This window comes from Pundamilia nyererei, unplaced genomic scaffold (assembly GCF_000239375.1).
Source record: "Pundamilia nyererei isolate P.nyererei 1_Seehausen unplaced genomic scaffold, PunNye1.0 scaffold00085, whole genome shotgun sequence".
NCBI classification, from domain to species: domain Eukaryota; kingdom Metazoa; phylum Chordata; class Actinopteri; order Cichliformes; family Cichlidae; genus Pundamilia; species Pundamilia nyererei.
Window position 1 is genome coordinate 572475 of NW_005187486.1, and position 16890 is coordinate 589364.

Below are 16890 nucleotides of genomic sequence, written 5' to 3' on the forward strand. Positions count from 1 at the left end.
TAGCAGGAGGAGAGAAGCTGCAGAGAGGTGTGTAAGACTGCAACTCTGCTTCCTGGTCCCAACTCTGGATAGTCATATTTTGGGGGGTTTAATAAATTTGTCCATATTTCTAGAAATGAGAGCTGCTCCATCCAAAGTGGGATGGATGCCGTCTCTCCTAACAAGACCAGGTTTCCTATTCAATTCAATTCAATTCAATTTTATTTATATAGCGCCAAATCACAACAACAGTCGCCTCAAGGCACTTTATATTGTAGACCCTACAATAATACATACAGAGAAAAACCCAACAATCCAGGCCTCTGGATTTTTTTTTGGAAGAATTCTATAACATTACAAGACTGGTAAAATTGGGAGTTATTGTCTTCACGTTCTCAAGAAAATACCACAACCTGAACTGGGCTTTATTGGAGCAAAGTGCAATAAAACAGATGGATGTCAGCAGGTAAAACATGTCTGGCTCTCACCCACCTGAAGAAGCAGCTCCCCCTCGGGTATCTGGATCTCCGTAGCTCCCGTCGTCTTGCTGGCATTGTTGTGATCACTGCTCCTGTTCGTGCCACTGGATAGCCGGTTCTTCAATGCCACTGCAGAACCAAAGGGGACAAGTTAGTGATGACCAGCAAAGGTCCAGGTAAACCAGCTCCGAGTAATTCAGGAACAAAAATGGAAAAAAATGTTTTGCGTTTGAATTTATCCTTTGCAGCTGCATCCCGTAGTGAAGAAGCCGGAGGGTTTTCAGAAGCTTTGTTTTAAGATATTTGGACAGGAAGGCCAGTGGGGATAACAGCTTTACAGAAAGAGACAGAGAGTGAAAGGGGGGGATTTCAGGACACAGCATAGAGGGAGTAACACCTTAAATGAAGGTGTGAAGAGGGAGAGAGCAACACTGTTTTTACACATGAACTTTGGATCATTTTGGGAGAATCAGGCTGGGATAGTGCTTAGTGTGTCATAACACAGTTGTACTTCCTCAGATGCAGCACAGAGCAGGAAAATGTCTGCTTCAAAGACTTTCTCAGAACTGCAAATAGTGTGTGAACTTTACATGAAGGAACTGCCATTACAGAGGGTGGAGGAGGCAGGACTGCTGTTGTGAAAAACACATATGAGGTATGTGAATGTTGCCTAATTTTAGCTAGAGAATAAACCAAAGCAATGATGGCTGATTTCTTAGTTTTTGCAACAAATTTTTAATATTAGACAAAAAATAACCTGACTGAATACAAATGCAATTTTTAAATGATGATTTCATTTATTCGGGGAAAGGATATCCTAATTTACCTGGTCCTGGGTGAAAAACCTAATAACTGGTTGTGCCACCCTTTGTAGTAACAACTGCAGAGTCCTGTGCAGAGTCCTGAGACCAACCATGGAAGATGGTGTATTATGCGTGTGTGTGCACCCTTGAGGAGAAAATCTGTAGCAGGTCAAGTCTGAAGGAAACAAAGAGCTTTTCTGAAGCACCAGTGGAAACCTTAACAGAGGAGGAAGTCTCTGACAAAATAGAGGCCGGAGGTTGGGATGGTCAAGCGGTTTCTTCTGATCGTGATCCAGACGCCCCGCGGGATTTAATAGCGCTCCATCGTACCTCTTTAATATCACGAATGGAGTGGCTATGTTGACCAGCCCTCGGTGGTAATGCACAGCATGATGACCAAACACAAACCTCGGCATAGAGCCATTAGAAAATTATGATTTTGGATGGAAACAACAGCAGTCTCTGCTGAATGAGGTCCTCCTGGTTATTATCTGAGTTATATTTCCAGAATCACTTCACAGGGATAGGAGCCACTTTAAACCTTTAACATACTTCTAGTATTGTCAGCAAAGAGTTGCTTAGATTAAATTAGCATGACAACATTGTGCTTTGGGCCTTTAATTCAAACAGTGACTCCTTAGTGAGCTGCAGCCAAACCTTTGTCTGCTGATGACTCAGACACAAAATAAAGCCTGTCGACTAGAGCTGGGCAATATGAGATTTTTTCATATCACAATATGTTTTTTTCATTTCAGGCGATAACGATATCTATCACGATATAAGCCAAATAACTATATTTGTAAGATTTAAATGTGCCGTTGCTCACAAGTAAAATGTGAAATAATCAGCAGCTTGTTTTGATTTAAATATTTATTTCCCATAATAAGTTCAACAGGGTAGATGTACTTAAGGAACATGAGACTTTTTCAGATAAATAAAGGCAAATATTGCAAACTACACAAAAGGCAGCCGCTAAAGCGTTTAAGTTTCAAAACAGAACAAACGAAACAGACTAAATTGTCAATTCCACTTAGAAACAAAATATTAATTCTAAAAATAAATCTTAGTTTGTTTTACAGAAGAACAGACAAAACTGACTAACTTTTGTCAGTATCAAATAAACTGAGAACTAAAAGGAAATTCTCAATCTCTCCTTGTTGTATAGCTGAGCTTTTCAAACAGTTTTAACAGTTACTTTAGTCTGACAAAAGCCGAATGACGAATTAGCGCTTCCAGTCAGAGACTGAGGCTACGGCCACACGTACACGGGTATTTTTGAAAACGGAGATTTTCCGTTTTCGTTTTAAAAAATAATCCCGTCCACACATAAAGGCAGAAATGAAGGAAAACGCTGCTATGAACATGCCAAAGCAGCAGGTGGCGCTAGATTCCTAACCGTGCAGAAATGTTGGCCAATCAGAAGTCTAGAAGCCTCGGTGGGAAAAAGTAAACAAAGCTGCGGCATAGAAGCAGAACCGAGTCGTGTGTGTGGAGGGACAGTAACTGTGTGTATATGTAAGCATTTAAACACTGCAGAGAGTAGAATTAACAGTAACAGTATTGTAGAAATTCATTTCACCGAAACAATAACGTGGCGCACAGTGTGACGTCAAAAAATGCGCACACCTTTGACGCTGCGTTTTCTCCGTTTTTCTAGTCCACACGTAAATGCAAAAACTGAGTTTTCAAAAATCTTCGTTTTCAGTGACCAAAAACGCCGTTTACGTGTGGACGAAAGGTGCAAACGCATAGAAAAATCTGAGTTTTCAAAAATACCCGGGTACGTGTGGCCGTAGTGCATGCACCAGTTTATTGTATTTCCAGACTTGCTTTCGGCACAATTTACAGTGCACGCTACTCTGTTTTTGTCAGACTTGAAATAGCCGAAATACCTTCACACTACGGAACTTCTATGGCTCTTCCGTTCGACAATCTCTCCGGCATTGGAACCATCATCTGTTTTCTCTTCGGTAACCTTCGGTCACGCTCGGTTGATTTTTCTAGTCGGCACACTCATTTCCTCCATTACCCGCTGGCTGCTTCCCAAACAAACACACGTGCGGCTTGGCACTTGTGCTGTACGTAACAAGTCACGCGACGTGACGCTGCGGCTGTGATTGGTTCGGCTCTGCGCTACTTAATTTGGATTGGCTGACCTTTTTTTTTTTTTTAAGAGGACAAGAGACAAGCTATAGCGATAGCTTAATTTCTCTATCGAGTAAAAGTTATATCGCGATACATATCGTTATCGTTCTATCGCCCAGCTCTACTGTCGACCATCAATTATTAAGAGCGAGACAGGGTGGAAGGGGGTTTTTGGACCCTGACGTCATGACTTGGAGCCATTGGACAAAAAACACCCCGAGGCAACCATGAGGAGGAGGAGAAGCGACATGTGTTTGCAAACAGAGGTTGATGAAAATTCACAGAGGTTTCCTCAAGAGGTCCTCACTCGAATAGACACTGCAGTATGTGCACAGAAACGTTACAGTAAACAGGAATGCGATATTATCATAGTAACACATCAGTAACTGAGGGAGTTCATGAAGAGGCCCTTGGATGTCTTATTTTGTCGAAAACCCAAAATATATTCAGTTTCCAGCAAGGTCTAGCAACCTCCCAGGGTGCAGTTCCTCCAATGTCCACTTGGCTCTACCTGCACCTCAGTTTCCAAACAAGACTACAAAAGACAAGGGTCATAAGTGAGTAAATGCTTGTTTCTGCTGTTTATACAGTAGCATCTACACTCACTTTACTGCTCCAATGCCTTTCAGTCAGTTAGCAAGTTAGTTCAACTTGTGCTGCTAAATATTGGCTCTAAAACATTTTGTAGCCGCTTTACCCCACTCTTCTCATTGTATTAGAGTGTTTCATACTACCAGGCATGTCAAGAGTATATCCCTTTAGTGCTTAGTGTGTCGTAACTGATACATACAGATTTTAAGATTTCTTTATAGTCAGTGTGATGCCCCCCCAAAACCTAAATAAATTGCACAATACATTGTTAAACAATAAATACTCCCCCAAAATTGTAGAGATAAGTTATGTAGCAAATATGATGAAAGCTAAGATTTAATGTTTTTTGTTTAACTCGTCAGAAGGTTCAATAAACGCCCGAATCATTGACTCATCTGATGAATAATTTGGCTTGCCGTGGCAAAATGTTTATTAAACTAGAAAAACACCCAAGAATGTTGCATTTTACTGTGTGAAATTGTAGTATTTTATTATAATAATATCAGGTATCGGTAGGGTTGAAAGCAGTACTCTGTACCTTTTACGGTACCAACTAAAATACTGAGTACCGATTTGCACTAAATTCAATTTTGGCACCCAAGCACATCTGGGTTAGAAGAAGAAAAAGTGAGACCATGTGATGACTCAAACCTGAACAAAAACTCGATGTAGGCAACACTAGGCCCTTCAAAGAATGTCTGTGTGAATGAGTCTTGTACGAACAAATCTCAAAATAAAGTAGAAAAGCACTTATAGGTACTAGTAAGGTAGCTGGATAAGCAGTTCTATAAGTTTTATGATGGTTACGCTGACATTTCTTATCAGCATGCTATTTATGTTAAACAAACATGTTATGTCGGACAATATGTCTGAAATGTTAGCAGGTAAATGGTAAATGGACTAGTTCTTATAACTTTTATTATTTAATATTTTAGTACACAAACACCAGGAGACTGATGCTTACATCATTTACATCGTCTGACAGCAAAATGTTGTAAATAAATAATAAAACACAGAGAAGTATGGACTTATTTTGTTTGAGAAAACTTTGAATTTACTATTTCAAATGAAGCAAAGCACCGGAAACAGTACCAAATTCCACACACTGGTACTGGTTTTGGTTAACTGCTTACCAAGCTAATTACTTTTTATTTGTATTTAGTTTTAATCTTTTATTTTCATCTTTAAAAGTACCGAAAGTACAACAAGTACTGTTTGAAAATGAAGGATTTTTCCACATTATGTTTTATGGATGTTTTTCCATGTGTTTTAATTTCCATGGATATTTACAAAATATCGATAAAGTTCAGTAAAAAACCCTGATATTTTTATAGGCAGAAAATAACCAGGACATAAAATGGTAACACTGAAACTTAAAAATTCAAGAATCCCACGGGTGACATCACAGTGGCCATCTTTTACATACAGCCTATAGTTTTCAGTTGTAAAGACCTGTCAGGTTAAAGTGTATTGATAAATGACTAAATTGATTTCTACCATTTCTGATGACTTAACAGCTGGTTTTTGGACATACAACCATCTTCTTGGATGCTTATTCAATGATAGCAATCATGTGCTTGGAGGTCTAAGCTCTGACAGACAAATACACAGTACTTTTAAAGCTTTCTGTCAAAGTAAGCTATAAACCAGTCTACTATTGACATCAGAACATCAGCTCCTTCACCTGATCCAGAAAAACTTTGTTAGAAGACTTGCACAGAGCTTCGGCATCAGTTCACAAAGCTGTATGTGAGCCTGAATATCTGAGAGTCAGTGGATTTGTTTCTGACTTTAATCCAGGCAAAGTTGCAATCATGCTTCCAGGTCCAGCACTCAACAACAAGCAAACACAACAACTGTGAGGTCGACCTGCAGCTAAGACGACCAGCTGACAACAGAGGGATGACGATGCAAATGGTGACCCCATCTAATCTCATCCTCCTGCAGGCCCACGTTCACAGAGCGAGCGATGGAAATTTTCAAAGGTTCAGACGAGTGCAGAGGAGAGCACCTCCCTGGGGACAACAGAAGCAAAACAGAGAGCACTGTCTGCAAACTACAATGTGTTTGTGGGTGTGGGTGTTAAATTTTTATGAAGGACCTCTGCCTTCTCTAAAAACTGCAACCAAATCAATTTTACACTCGTCCCAAATGTCGCAATCTAAAGACCAGATCTTGTTCCATACATTCAGAAGCACCAGTTTTATAAATTTTATAAACAAGTTTTATTATTTTATTATAAAGTTTAAATTATTAAAATGTTACTCAGCATTGGTGTTAAGCCACTTAACAGTGACCATGACCTATCGGCAGCAGATAAACAGTATGTGAAAGTCATGTCCTAAAGAAACAGGAACAAATCCATTAAAGACCTGACACAGGACCTAAGAGATCCATCTGGACCTTCAGCTGATCATCTACTGTTCACTGAAGCCTCATCAGAAATTGTCTCAGTGGAAGGCTGGCTGTCAAGAGGCCATTCATAAGGAAGGGAAACAGAGAGAAAAAGCTGAGGTATAAAAATTACAGAAGAACTGGACTGAAAATCAGTGGAAACAGGTCTGATGGAGTGATGGATCTGGTCTTAGTATTCTCATCAGTATGTACAGAGAAGTTCAGGAGAGAGGTACAACAGTGAGCGCCTACAGCCATCTGTAAAACATGGTGGAGGCTCTGTCATGGTTTAAGCTGGATTTCAGTCACTGTTGCTGGAGATCTCAGAAAAGTACTGTTAGATTTTGATCGAACATGCAATACCATCTGGAAAACAGTCTAAATTCTTTTTTTATCTTTAATAAAATCCAGGCTTCCATGAAAACAGAATTTATTAAATTTAACAGAGTTAGAAGCTAGCAGAAAGTTAGCTAGCTAGTTTCCACCTAAACATGATAAAGCATGTTCTGAGAGATTTCTGAAAAATTTAAACGTACAGCTCTGCCATCGTTTCCAACATAAATGAAGACAGAAAACTACACAGCAGTGACTTTTTTAGGGTTACTGAAGTTGGACTAGCTGGTATATGATGATGTGCTACGTGATCGCTAGCGACACAGCTATGCTAGCATAACATAAACACAGTGAAGCTGGAGGATGAATGCCAAACTTTTTCTACTCGATAAAAGTTAACGTGAGGGTTTCTGGTGGTCAGGGACAAATGCAATTGCATGGCAGGATGTTGTAAACGGATCAAACTTCAGTCAGGAGAAGAACTGAGGTAATCCATCCACAATACGAGGTTAGTTATTGCCTTTTCTCATATTCCAAAACGTGCTTCGTCTCTTCGCTATTACTGTCGCCCGGCATAATTTGCAGAGGATATTGCTTGCAGCCGCTGCGATACTTTCGACCAAAACAGGTGCAGCTTGATGACATGATCTTGCGGGACATTTACATCCGTCCCGCAAGATCATTTTATATAGATTTATTATTATTGTTATGCATGGCCCGGCGATATGAGGCGCTAATAACACACAAACAACAGATCCCATAACGCAGCGCTGCAGCTTCCTTGCCAAACGCTAGGCTACTTGGGAACATTCCCGCGTTAATCAAGTCAAACTTCTATTATTGCGAAGCTAGCCCCTCACAAAGGCGAAGAGAAAAGTTGATTCTGTAAACAGAGCCTTTCAGCACAGGTGGGTGACTGAATATAGGTTTACAGATATTGCTGGTAAATCCGTGTGTCTTATTTATGGAGCTAATGTTGCTGTAATTAAGGAATTAAATTTAAGACAACACTACGAGACAAAACATCAGGATAAGCTGAAAAACCTAAATGCAGAGCAGAAACTACAGAAGGTAGAAGAGCTAAAGAAGAATCTAACATTTCAGCAGACTTTTTTTCACCAGAGCAAAATCACAAAGTTAAGCTGTTGTGAAAGCAAGTTTTATTGTAGCAGAAGAGATAGCCAAATCAGCCCGGTACCACTATGAAGAGCTGCATGATGAAGGTGTGCGACGTCTTGTGTCCAGACAAAACGCGCTTCATTCGTGGAGTGGAAATATTGGACATCAAATCGATGCACGGGACAACGACAGGAAAAGATATTTTTTAAAACGTATGTCAAAGTATAACCAACGTGAAACTGCCCTGGGACAAACTTGTTGGACTGACAACAGATGGAGCGCCGGTGTTGTGCAGTGAAAAAAGCGGACTAGTCAGCAGGATGCGAGTAAAGATGCAGGAGGAGAACTGAACCGGTGAGTTAACAGCATATCACTGCATCACGCACCAGGAAAGGCTGTGTGGTAAAATCCTAAAAATGGAGCATGTAATGATCACCGTAACGCAAACCGTACATTTTATCTGAGCTAAAAGTTTAAATCACCGTCAATGTCAGTCTTTTATGTGGGAAATAGATTCAGAGTTTGCCGACATTCCTCATCATACAGAGGTCCGTTAGCTGAGTTGGGATAAAAATTCTCAATAGAGTTTTTGAGCTCAGCAAGGAAACCTGTCAGTATGATGCATGTATGATGCGGTGAAGGCATTTCAAGTGAAGCTGTCACAAATGCACCAGTGCAACTTGCCTCACTTTCCCTGTTGCCAGGTAATGTTGAACCAAGTCGGCGCACTTTGCTGAACTGCACCTGTGCAGATTCAGATGGAGCTGCAGTGTAATGATACACTCGAGGAAAAGTACGACACTGAATGGCCCGCACAGTTTATTAGTTCCATTCCTGAAGCAATGCCCAGCTCCGTCTACATGCGGCTCGAACCTTGTGTATGCTTTCATTTATTTTTTCTGGGGTTTTTGGCAGCATGTTCATATTTCTAACCTGCATAATTTTGACAGGATATATTTTTATGAAAAGCAAAATATTTAAAGTTAAAGTTAATTTTTTTAAGTTTATTTAATCTGGACTAATATTCCTGTCTGTTTTTAATTCATATTTATGTTTAAAAAACATTGTTTTAGTTTGTTCAATAAATGTTTTTCTTGTTTGGCCTAAAGTGTGCCTTGAGTTTTGGCCCCCTGTGCAATTGAGTTTGACACCCCTGGTGTGAAGCTTGCACAATTGGGGTGTGAATCTGTTCACACATATAAATAAACAACCTGAAAAGGTTGCTTGAAGTCCTTGATTTCAATTTCACCTGTTTTAATGACCTGCAGGACCCCTGCATCAGTTTCGTGTCCTAAGAAAATGCAGGTAAAAATCAAAGGAAATACTCCTACTTTAAGGACAGCTCTGCATGGATGTGAATGTGGAACAATTTGATGAGAATAAATATGAATAAAATCATATCAACATGAAACAGCTGTGTAGTGCAGCAGCTGTATTTTCTTCTTTGATAGTAAATTTGCTGACAAGCGTCTTTCAAGTTCACGAGTTTTGCCAGATGTCATGAACGCAGCATCGAAGTCTGATGTGACATTTTCTTCTCCTTCATTTGCTGCTTCATGAGGCGGAATGAAATCTGATGCACAAAGACATAATCACAGAGGTTGAAGGGAGAGTTGAAAGTTCACTTGAAATGTTCTCAGTGTTTGTGATGGGCTTACAGATTTTTGGTTGGTATCGGTGTACTAGAGACTTCACAATAAGCTGCGCACAAAGTAGGTTGTAAAATCCACTGATGAAAAGTTAATAAAGTGATGGCACTGTTTTCTCTTTTATGTATATTCAGTGAATGTATATATATGTTTTTAAGCCTTTAAGTCTGGATCTAACCGAACCCAAAGGGGAAAAGCTTCACACAACAGCTTTCCCCCTTTGGTGTAAAACTATTTATTAAGAATTATCTTCATACTTTATAACCCTCAAATAGGGCTGTGCGATATGACCAAAATCTCATATCCCAATATAAGACATCTATCGTCCGATAACGATATAAATCACAAAAATGTAACATTTTCTGTAAATTCTGTGAATCTCGGGCAGCTCGACTTACGTGGAGTGTTTCCAGCTGGGCGTCGTGTACCTGGAGTCGAGTCTTTTATCCGATGCATGAAACTATACATTTTTAGACATAAGTTGTAACGGCCGCCGTTTTCTTTGTGAGTATTTATTACACGGCGTGCTGCGGGGAAAAGCCTGTTCTAACGTTTGAGTCTAAGGTTTATTTTTTAGCACCTGGCGGCTCTTTTTGCTTCTCATCCGTAAATACTCTGCATACTCTTTCACGTGATTCAGTTTATTTTGAAAAGTCTCAGCAGGATCTTGAGCTTTATTGGTGGAAAGGTGGAAAATAAATAAGCGGACACGCGATGGTTTTACCGTCGGTGTTGCTAACGACAACGCATAAAAACAGGCGCTTGTCCGTCTGTAGTGTGGTTATATAAAATATAAGAGAAAGAGAGAACTTTAAGACATTACTATAGCAACAACAGTGACCGTCAAAACGATGAAAAAATATTGCCGTAAACAGTTTATTTTGCGACACCACGAAACAAACGATAGCGGAAAATGAAACTATAGATGTTTTTATATTGTCATCCGATATATATCGTTATATCGAACAGCCCTACCCTCAAATGTAACAAATCTAATGGTTAAACCTCCAAAAATGGACTATTCTAAGAATGATGTTGGCCCTTTTTTAATTCTGTAGTAGCAATACATCTCAAAGAAGTTGGAACACGGGCAACAAAGGACGGGCAAAGAAAGCGGCATAAAAAGAAACAGCTGGAAGCACATTTTGGAACTAATTAAGCTAACTATCAACAGGGCAGTAATGTGACTGGGTATAAAAGAAACATCTTACAGAGGCAGGGTTTCTCAGAGGTAAAGATGAGCAGGGTTCACCAATCTGCAAAAATTTGCAGGATCTCCTGTTGTGAACTGGTGTTATATGAATGAAACCTAAAGTAATTGGAAAAATGTCAGGAACATTGACTGTGACCCAAACTGTTTATATCACATATCGGAATCAGTTGATAATTTCTTGATGCATCCCTAGGAGTGAATTTGTGACATCACAGCACTGCAGATTCTGCTTTGTTCAATCAGCTGCCCCCTTTCCTCTTCAAAGGCTCTGTAAAGCATCCATGAGTGGATTATCTCGCTGTGTTTTCATTCTCTGGGGCTTTCATCTCATCTCTGTTAACTGTAGTGCTCAGTTTGCTTAGACCTACATTATTGTGTGGCTGAAGCTCAGGTGTAAGGGTCATCTCATGACCACAGGCACGGGGAGCTGACCTACAATACGTTTGTGCTGTGCTACAGCATGAGGATAGGGGGGTCACTCAGGGTTCACGCACTTGTATGGAGATGCTTCTGCAGGCTGTTTTTGAAGCTTCTGTTGTGCATTTTTAGCTCTACAGAGGATTTGAGTGGAAGAGTTAATAACTCAGTAAGTTCCCCAGGAGACAGTGGCGTAGCAATACACTGTGTAGAGTGGATCAGGTGAGCTAAATCATCCAAACTCATACTTATCTGATAACTAGCTAACACTACAAACCAATGATCCAGGTAAGTAAATCCCAAAAGGTTGATTCTGTTCATCTGGACATAACCTTTTCAGTGGGAGAAACGTTTCGTCACTCATCCAAGTGACTTCTTCAGTCTCAGCTGACTGCAGGATTCCCCAATCTTATAAACAGTACATTTGCACAGAAACTGAAACCAGCCCGCTGAATGAACAATGGGCTGTGAGGTCAGGGTTGGGGGCCATAAGCTTTGTCCCAGAACACGGAGCAAAAGAAACGAAGAGAGAAGGAAGTAAGTAACCCAGACAGATCCAGAACTCCAGCACAGAGGTCAGAGGTCACAGACAGAGTCCTTTTCAGGTTACCAAAGTAAATCCAGGTAACTCATCTAATGGTGAAAGTAATGTTTCAGGCAGGGGTTCTCATCTGTGAATAAAAATGCATTTTACTTGAAACAAGAAAAGAAAATTGTATTATTATTTTATATTCACAATATCCCCCAGATCACTGTGAAAGTTAGTAATAAACAAAAATGGCTGAAATACTGTTGAATTGTATCTGTATTTGTTATATTTACAACTTACAACTGCTACTTCAAAATATATATATGCACTGAATCATAATGCAGGTAAAATTTACGTCATTCTGGAGCTTTGTTTGAGGAAATGTTCTCTTACTAGACCTCCCTAAATTTTAATTGAATACTCCTGCTGTGAACAGTGTGTTTTGCAAGACCACGATGAAATGTGTGAATGTATGAAACGCTGAAACAGCACTTTTGTGTCTTTTTTGTCATAATGCACGTCCCTAATAACTACACACACACACACACACACAACTCACAAACTACAACATATCGTCAAACTATTGTTATGCAACACTGTGATAATGAAAAAGGATGAAATTAAAGAAGGCTGCAAGTCATTCCCTGTGTTATCTGGGATTTGCAGCGCAGTTTGGGACGAGTGGTTCCTTCACAGTTAAAAGTAATTATGGACACAGACTCCTTGTTTTACAGTCAGTCGCTCTATTTTGGGTCATGCTCTAAAAAACTCAAAGATTATTTTGTAAATTTGGCTCATTCTAAGTGTGAGAAAAGAGAATTATCCAGGATATCCAAGCACTTTGTGGCTTTATATTTATCATTTGTGGCCGTTACTCTTTTAAAATGTTGCTCTAAATATCTCTAAAATGGACAAAAATGCAGGTTTTAAAAACCAAAATAAGTCTACAACACACAGATTTGTGAGAAAACAAAAAGCCACTATTAATGGTTCAACACACGATTTAATGCATCCTCAATATGTTGAATGAATAATGAAATTAAATCAGAAAATAAAGCATAAAGCAATAAAGGTTATTATTTTTAGGAGCTACGTCTGTGTACTCTGATGGCCATATGTAAATCCTTTTTGGTTAGTCTCATTACTTAGATTAAGTTTATATCAGTTTATATGAACACACAAAATAATCTTGCATAAACTGGCAAAGTCGCGTTCTCCCTCACACTGACTGACGCTGGAGGATTTTTCAGGCTGAGCAGATTTCTGAGGGCTGTTTGTTGTTTTTGGACAGATGTACAATCTGCTTTTAATGGATAATCTGTGAAAACATTCAGCGCTGCCTCACACACACACACCCACGCGTGCACGCACACACACACACAGAGTAAAATCCATCTGCTATGCCTGTAAGCCCGCTAACTCCTCGACAAAGCTGATCCTTCTGCACTTTTGCACTTCTTAAACAGAGTCTGAATCACAGACGCAAGGGTCACCACCAATGTTCCCTCTAAGTTTTCATGCGTCTGAGCAAACACACAAACTCCCTGAGCGGTCCTTTAGACGTGTGAGGTCACGCCAGCATCGAGTTACATGGTTTATTAAAATAATCAAATTACAGCATTTACATTTATGTTAGACTACTTTTAATTAAGTGCTTTAGCCCACTTACAATTAAAATTTTAAAAAATCTTGTTCATGACTTGTGTAGTATGTTAACACTATTGGAAGTAAAAATAACTTGAACTCCAATTTTTAAAACACAACTTTCTTTTATGTATATATAAAGCTCTGACTTGTATTATGAGTCTGTGGTCTGGGAGAGAGTCCTGTAACTCTCTGTCTGCAAAATACAGTATATAATGACCAATGTTGGGCAATTAATTATATAGTTACTTCTAGAGCAGAGCGATATGGCCAAAAATATTTATCACGATATATATTTGAAAATTTGCGATAACGATATAACTGACGATATAATTGATGCGAGACAAAATACAACTCCACAACTTTACCAGTGCAAAAAAACCCATCCATTTATTTTCACTTAAACAAGCAGCTGGTTTTTTTATGTGCATTACAGTGATATAAAAACGTAACAGTGCAAATGCAAATTCCTTGCTGAAGGTTTAACCAAAAGGCATTTCCAGTAGAAATGGGCTGACATATCCTGAGCATAACCATGTATGATATCCACTGAAGTTAAAAAGAGCACCACCAACCACGATCACTGACACCCTTACAAACACCATTGCCTTCATAATCAAGCATTGAGCCTCGCTCTGTTGTATAAACTCTTCAGGCTCAAAGTGGTTGAATTATTAACTGCAGGCAGCTCCTAAGTTACTCTCTGTGAGGACCCAAATATAAACTCCTTAAACAAGAACAGGATATGTTTCTGTGTCCTTGCTACAGAGTTCCTGCACAGCTTCAACCTCCTAAGACCTGAACTCTTCCATGGCATGCATTTTTAATTTCTCTTTGATATTTGGGCATATTGGGACCCGATGAATGTAAAAACAAGGAATCACCAGATTTTTTTTTAACCCGATTTGTACATTTGTTTTAAATTTTGATAAAACAGAGGCCGTATAATGTCCTCGTAAATGGATATCAGACCCTTGTGGAGCAAAATTTAGTATTTTGATCTAGTCAATCCAAAATGTGATGGCCACATATGTGGATGCCAGGTCCTGGGAGGTTAAAACGGCAAAAGTGATGCTTTTAAGTCACAATTTTAAAGGTAATAGCTAAAAGTTAGAACTTAGCTGTATTGTTTTAAGCTGCCAGAGAAGCCAAATTACATTTTTGAAAATCACTTCAACAAGGTGCTGGAAACATTCCTCAGTCTGGTCTATATAGACATGATAGCATCACACAGTTGTTGCAGATTTGTTGGCTTCACATCACAAAGGTGCTATCTGGACTCAGATCTGGTGACTGCGGAGCCCATTTGAGTACAGTGAACTCATTGTCATGTTAAAGAAACCAGTTTGAGATGATCTGAGCTTTGTGACATGGTGTGTTATCTTGCTGGAAGCAGCCATCAGAAGATGGTACACTGTGGTACAATACTCAGGTAGGCTGTGGTGTTTAAATGACGTCAATTAGTACTAAGGGACCCAACGTCTGTTTTGTTCAGTTTTGGTGAACCTGTGTGAACTGTAGCCTCAGTTTCCTGTTCTTAGCTGACACGAGTGGCAACCGATGCGGTCTTCTGCTACTGTTGAGATGCTCTTCTGTATACCTTGGTTTTGACAAGTGTTGATTAAGTTTCCTTCCTATCAGCTCACAGCAGTCTGACCATTCCCCTTTGACCTCTGACATCACCGAGGCATTTTCAACCAGAGAACTGTGGCTCTTTTTCACACCATTCGCTGTACACTCTAGAGATGGTTGTGTGGGAAAATTCCACTACATCAGCAGTTTGTGAAATACTCAGACCAACAACAACAACAGCATGTTAAAATTTACTTAAATCACCTTTCTTTATTATTCTGATATTCGGTTTGAACTTCAGCAGGTGGTCTTGATCACGTTGCTAAATCCACTAAGTTGCTGCCATGTGATTGGCTGATTAACGAGTAGCTGAACAGGTGGACTGAAAAAAGTGTCTGGTGAGTGTATATATTGCATCTGGTCAGATCTAGTCTGCACTGTTTGGCAAAGTGTGGGTTGTAATGGAGGAAGCAGGATTTTATTTAACCAATGACAGAGTCCCAAAGAGGACAGAAAGGCAAGCAGCAAAGTCTGCACTCAAAACATGGAAACTACATGGGAACCCCCCCCCCCCAAAAAAAAAAACCCTCGTCTCCTCTGTCCTCCTGCCTGTGACCTGGACATTAGTCTTACTACAACACACTAAAATGCAACTGAAGGACAAAGGAGAGAGGAGGCCACAGGAGGAACTGTAATCACCCAACTTAGTCCCAGCTACCTTGCATCAGAGCCTCACTTATATAAAATTTGGTTCCGCTACATCATAAACAGCTGTGTTAAAGTGACTGATCTTCCATCTGATGAATCATTTCTTTGCCTTACAACAGTAAAAACCTTCCTGACTCTCCCGCCTGCTCTGGCCCGCAGACCGCCTCTCTGACCTCCTTTCTGTGTACTTAAAACCCTCTCGGCCTCATCTCTGTCTGCATGCTTTCTGCCTCAGTGTCTGCAGGTTCTTTGTGAGGTGTGAAAAGCTACTTCAGGAGGCGAGGAAGGAAAAGGGCAAAGCTGACACTTGCCACCTTCTCTTTCTTTCTGCATCTATCTCAAGTTCAAGATGCATCTTTTGTACTTTTTTAAGTCGAGATCACTTCACCCTGCAAAGATGCAGTCAACTTCCTGTGAGGAGCTACTGGCAGCTACAGCAGAGATGCTCTTTTATGGCAAAAACCATAATAAGCGTAAGCACATGTATTCAACATGATTATTCAATAACCTGACAAACACCACACAGTGATTGAATTCTTTAAAAAGTATGGTTTTTATATTGGACTTCCTTGAACTTAAAATATAATAGAAACGATAAATAAATGAAAAAATAAAATTGGAAAAAGAGGTGGTTGTGAAGGAAACAGGACTTAGGCCTAAACTAGATGATGTCTTGGACCACAAAGAAATCCCACAGCTGACTTTCTGGACTTATAAATCATGCACACCCCTTGCTTTTGTTCATGTTCCGCCGTTTAGTCCACCTTGAGCAAAGGTAACTTAAAGACAGCCCTTGGTCAACGGGTAAAAGTAAAGCTCAGTGTTCCTAAAGGTGAGCCTGTGCAGTGTTTCCTACCTGAGAAGAAGCTCTTGGTGCGCAGGTAGCTGACGCTGAGCCTCAGGATGGACAGCTTGTCCAGGCTCGATATAACATCTTCGGGGAAGGGCAAGAGGCTGGCGAGCTGGTCCAACTCCGAGTTCAGGCGGTCACGGTGGCGTTTGGATGGGTTGGATTTGGCGCCTTCGATGGGGGGCGGTTTGACTCTGGAAATCAAGACATTTTTACAGTTTTCCTGGATCCATCTCTGTCTCTCTCTGGCTTATGGGAGCATTATTGAGGCTTCCCACGCTCTTTTTCATTTTACATTTCGTAACATAGACACTAGGGGTGCAACGATACACAAAATTCACGGTTCGGTTCGGTTCGATACTTTGGTGTCACGGTTCGATATTTTTTCGATACAAAAAATGTTCATGCCTTTTTAATTTGTCATTTATTAAAATTATAAATATATATTTTAACTCAAAAGTACAG

General features: G+C 39.9%; 1 protein-coding gene across 1 annotated transcript in view; it reads right to left on the minus strand.

Annotated features, from left to right (window-relative positions):
• The window catches only part of LOC102196071 (aryl hydrocarbon receptor-like), a 106558-nt gene that overhangs the window by 86028 nt on the left and 3640 nt on the right, over positions 1-16890 (minus strand). Inside the window, exons 2-3 of the mRNA XM_013912287.1 lie at positions 16432-16619; positions 472-587 (exon numbers count right to left, since the gene is read on the minus strand). Coding sequence (XP_013767741.1) covers positions 472-587; positions 16432-16619 — 304 coding nt within the window. The remainder of the gene's footprint in view (positions 1-471; positions 588-16431; positions 16620-16890) is intronic.